Source organism: Montipora capricornis, chromosome 12 (assembly GCF_036669925.1).
Source record: "Montipora capricornis isolate CH-2021 chromosome 12, ASM3666992v2, whole genome shotgun sequence".
In the NCBI taxonomy this organism is placed as follows: Eukaryota; Metazoa; Cnidaria; class Anthozoa; order Scleractinia; family Acroporidae; genus Montipora; species Montipora capricornis.
In genome coordinates this window covers 21,124,317-21,129,316 of record NC_090894.1, presented here as the reverse complement: position 1 = coordinate 21,129,316, position 5,000 = coordinate 21,124,317, and the positions used below count along the sequence as shown (strand labels likewise).

The 5,000-nt window shown below is 38.4% G+C and overlaps 1 protein-coding gene across 1 annotated transcript in view; it reads right to left on the bottom strand.

Moving 5' to 3' along the window:
• Positions 1–5,000, bottom strand: part of LOC138026877 (beclin 1-associated autophagy-related key regulator-like) — a 15,502-nt gene that overhangs the window by 7,123 nt on the left and 3,379 nt on the right. Inside the window, exons 6-7 of the mRNA XM_068874339.1 lie at positions 3,756–3,930; positions 1,492–1,686 (exon numbers count right to left, since the gene is read on the bottom strand). Of these exons, the coding sequence (XP_068730440.1) occupies positions 1,492–1,686; positions 3,756–3,930 (370 nt within the window). The remainder of the gene's footprint in view (positions 1–1,491; positions 1,687–3,755; positions 3,931–5,000) is intronic.

The window sequence follows — 5,000 nt, the reverse complement described above, 5'->3', positions numbered from 1 at the left end:
CCGCAAAACCATTAGGGACCTTAAGATCTACGACGGCGACGTCGACGAAAACGTCACCTCAAAATAGAACTTCGCTCTAGTAAAAGTCTTTCGCGATTATTCCATCACCTTCACTTCGTACAATGTGGGCGAAGTATCCTAAAAATAAATTGGTGCGAGCGGTTTCAGACTGAAAATAGAGAATGAAAGATTCTCTGTTGCATGCTCACGTTGTCGTCAAAACCTAAAATTTAGTGATTTCACGTCGTCGTCACGCAGAGAACCGCAAAAATATGAGCTAAAATCCGTGCTGCACGTGCAGCACGATTATTTATGCTCTTTTAACCAATGATATCATTGTTGTGGCGTTTTCGTCGACGTCGTCGTCGTAGATCTTAAGCTCCCCATTGGCAGAGAGCAGGGTTGACACAGGTTCGATTCCCGGTCCCGGCGTCATGTGTGGGTTGAGTTTGTTGGTTCTCAGTACTCCAAGCGCAAGAAGACTAGGTGCTTAAGTTCATCGTTATGAAGCAAGGGTTCAGCTCCCCTTTACAGAGAAGGATTTGACCCTTGTCATGGCATATATTGTAGGACTTCGCGGAAAGACCATAAAATCCATATATTATTCATTCAAAATACTTCCCCGTTTCTGATTGGTTAAAACCACACGCATAATTCACCATAACCAGCTGCTGTTCACCAAATTTGGAAAGAAACTTCGTCATATTGAATCAATGACGTCAAAAGTGCAGCCCGCTGCAGATTATTGAACCGTTGACCGAAAAAAGCTGGGGACGAGATTGTGTTATTTTTGTTGAGCAGAAAAATGGCTGCGAGTAGGTTTAGAAGTTTGAGCTTAGAAAATACTTTGAATGAATAATAAAGCAATTATGGAATTCGGCTTTCGTAGAATATGAAGAATTCTGCAGATCTCGGAGGATGTTATCCACCGCTCGATCTGCACAATTCTTCATATCCTACTCAGCTTCATTCAATAATTAACAATTATTCTACGAGGGCGCGCTGGATATGAACACAGCACTGAACACAGCAATAAACACAGCAGCAAATACACAGTTTTGCGGCTCCGAGAAAAAATGGCCAAATAAATTCAATATAAAAGAGTTGTGATGTTGGGGTTTTTAATAAAACAATTATTCTACTCGTGCTTGCTGGATATGAAATGATAATAACCAACTCGGAGCTACGCGCCTCGTTGGTTATATATACCATTTCATATATATATTCATATATTTTGTACTATTCATATATTTTATTAAAAACCCCAACATCACAACTCTTTTATGTTGAATTTATTTGGCCATTTTTTCTCGGAGCCGCAAAACTGTGTATTTGCTGCTGTGTTTAGTGACCATATTTGGTAGTGCAGGTATATGAGCTGATAACCTGTGTCCGGCGAGCCAATGAAAATGCTGGAAATGTGATGTGATATCCGTAGTTCAGTTTTTAATAACTGCTAAATATCAGCTACAAAACTCGGTATTTACAAACCCCACTCGTGATATGCAGTGTAGTCTCCATTCGCTGGCAAACAAGCGTCGTTTATACTACATTCAATTCGCACATCCCCCTCCTCTTCTTCTTCAGATACCCAGCGTCCCTCAATGTACGACGTCCGCGTTGCCTCAGCCAGCTGAGACTGACGATTCTCATCATTACTGTCACTTTCAATACCGCATTGTATATCTGTGAAAAAATGCCAAAATTAATAATGTTTACTGTGGTCTTTTCAATGTTTCAAGGTAAATTCCCACAACGACAACAAAGTTCATCAATCAAGTGAAGCTACGATCCTCGCAGTTATGAACGGAATTGCAAAAATTGCGTTCATAACTGCGAGGGTCATAGCTTCAGTTGATTTCATATCCGCAGTTCATATATGATCCACTTCATATATCATTTCATCGTTAAAGTTCATAATCCTGCTGCTTTCGTCCCTTGTGGATGACCTCCAGATTAGATCAACGTTGCTCTGAGATGACGAAGCTACAAGGTCAGACAAGAGCAGCCCGTGGGAAAGTGAGATGACATTTTACAGCAATGAACATGCAGGTAAGGTCAGTATATAGACCACTTTCATAAATGGCGACCACAATTACATTCTTTTGTCTTTATGTTAAGTAGACCTACTGACCTCCTTTTGAAACAAAAATCTTCTAAATTTGCTTGTAGTAGCGAGGCTACAAGAAAGGCTTATTAGCATTATAATTATTTAGTATCACCCAACTAGTGGACTAATGCAAATCATACATTTTGATTGGCTATACTACTAGAGGACTATTAGTAATAGTCCTTGAGTAGCGAAAAGCGTGATGCTTTCTTTTGTTTTATTCTGAAATAAATATCTCTTCAACTTGCATTTGCTACCTTTATTATTGGCTTTTCTGTCCGACTAGTTGGGTGATACTAAAACAATTAGACCCTTCACCCTCAAGGGCCATGGGTCAATAGCCCATTCGGCTTTGCCTCATGGGCTATTGACCCGTAGCCCTTGCAGGCTATTAATTTTTGCCAGCTGTCCAAATTTAAAATGAATTGGATAGTTTTTCCTGGAACGTTTACTTCAGCTTTGAACAAACCGTCCAATTTGAGAAAAATCTGGATAATTCCCATCAACCAATAAATGTCAAGATAAATAAAAGAACCAAGTATTGGCCAATCAGTTTACCGCTATTAGTGGGCTTAAGCATATTGTTGAGCCACAGCATGGACACCGGAAGTGAACATTTCGCTCCCCAGGACAGTGGTTTCTCTCAGATTTTTAACTAATCGCCTCTAACAGTAATCTCTAACAGTAATCGTCTCTAACAGCCTACAGCCTGGTCCAATTTGGTAGTCCTCAGAATTTTTCTCACCCAAGTATTTTCAAGTTGGACAGCATGTAGTCCTATTACATATACAAACATTAAAAGAATATTTTATTTGGCTGCCATAATGAAAAAGGTCTATAGCAACAATGACCTTATCTGGAGGTCAGAGATGTTATCTGTCCTTGTATTGGCCCATTTCCATTAGTAGGGCAAATGCTCAGATGAATTACATGGGCCGGACTAAAGATAGCACTTAAAATTACACTCTAACAGATGCTTGTTGCTGATGCAATGCCTGGCCGAGCCTGTAATAATAGCACCTTATTATAAATTATGGCGAGTGTTTCTGGCTGATATAATGCACGCTGTGATTACATAAGAGCAGCTAAGTGCTAGGGCATCATTCTCCCGTAATACGCATGGGCCGATTATGGATTATGCAAAGTAGTTTTTTCTTCTTTAGAAACGTTCTGTTAGCCATATAATAAACAACTTAATAACCTCAACTGTTTGGTCATTACAGCAAAATCTCAAACCTCGCTCTCGCTCGGTCAATATGGCAAGGCCACGGTTTCAGATTTTGCTGTAACAACCTCACTCTTGGTTATTAAGTAGTAAGTAGAGACACTGCATACACATCTGTTGTCATCAAGATCATCATCATCATCATCATCAACAACAAAGAGGCTCGAACAACACAAATAATCTCAACAAATAGATTAAAGACTATCTTTCTTAAGTTTTTGACAACGTTCTTTAATATACATGTTTTATTGAAAAAGATGTTACATTTGGGGTTAGAGTTATCTGGATAATCCAGGTCTCTGTAGGTGCTTGTAAGTCACTCATTTCTACATTGATTTTTCTGCATATCACAAAATGAAAAGAACAATAATAATAACAATATCCAATGTAAAACTACCTATGGGCAAACTTCTAGATTACCTTGTAATTTGGCACTTGTGCAGTCTTTCAAAGGAGGACTCCCAAAGGCCTGGTCAACTGGATTAACTTCAATGGGAAATATATACTTCTGTATCTGGGATATACTATATCTGCGAACTTTGCACAGTTTGTCCATGGTTGTTTCAAGTTCTTTCTTGCTTTTTGTTGCAGCAGCCTGTTTAGAGTGGGTTGACAAAAGCTGAGATTAAAGTTAGTGTGGTGCTGGGAGGTCAACACCTTTTCATTTAATAGTCACATCAATGAAACTTGTCGGAAAGCTACTCTCACTGTAAGATCAGAATATTAAATATCAAATATCAAATCTCTCGTATGACGGTCTTAAAATGTCAGTGAATTGTCTCATAATTTATCAACTAGATTATTGCAATATTCTCCTATATGGTATTCCAAAATATCAAATAGCAAAGCTCCATCGATTTCAAAACGATGCAGCGCAACTAGTAAAAGGGTGTAAATAAATGATCACATCATGTAATGCCTTTATTGAAGGCTTTACATTGGCTCCAGTTGAGAAGAGAATTGAATTCAAGATCCTTCTTATAACTTATAAGACCCTGCGTGGACAGTCAGCAAACTATTTGATGCCTTTAATTGACAAGTACCATTTGTCAAGAATTTCAAGATCATTGACACGCTTATACTACTCCATCCCAAAAGATGAGAACTGACACTTATGGTGGCAGAGCTTTTTTGTTCACAGCACCAAAACGATGGAACTCTTTGCTTGAGAACATTAAAAAAGCAAAGACTGTAAACTGATTTAAAACTAAACTTAAAACATATGTTTTTAGAGTCTTTTTTATCTTTGTAATTTGTTATTTTGGTTTTGATTAGATAGGGAGCTTATTTAGTGATAAAATAGTTGTAAGGTGCATTGAGATGTGGAAAAGCACCATACAAGAACGTTTGTATTATTATTATCATTGTCTTAAAGTCAGTCCAATCCCTGATCCATGAATCCATCACATTGTGAGACTCGGTGAAAAACTTGTGAATTATCCGTACTTTTATTTCATCCTCCTTCTTCAAAAAGAAAGGGCATGTTAGGAAAAAACTAAAATGGTGTGGCAACCCAATTGGCAGGCAAGCTAGAGATGGCCCATGGGGTTTATTTTCCAGTGATTTTGCATGGGGCTAATCTGTATTTAAGGGAGAACAACTGACCAGCCTAACACGATTCGTGAGTTCAATCTACGAATAATATTGCATCTTCAAGGCTAAACA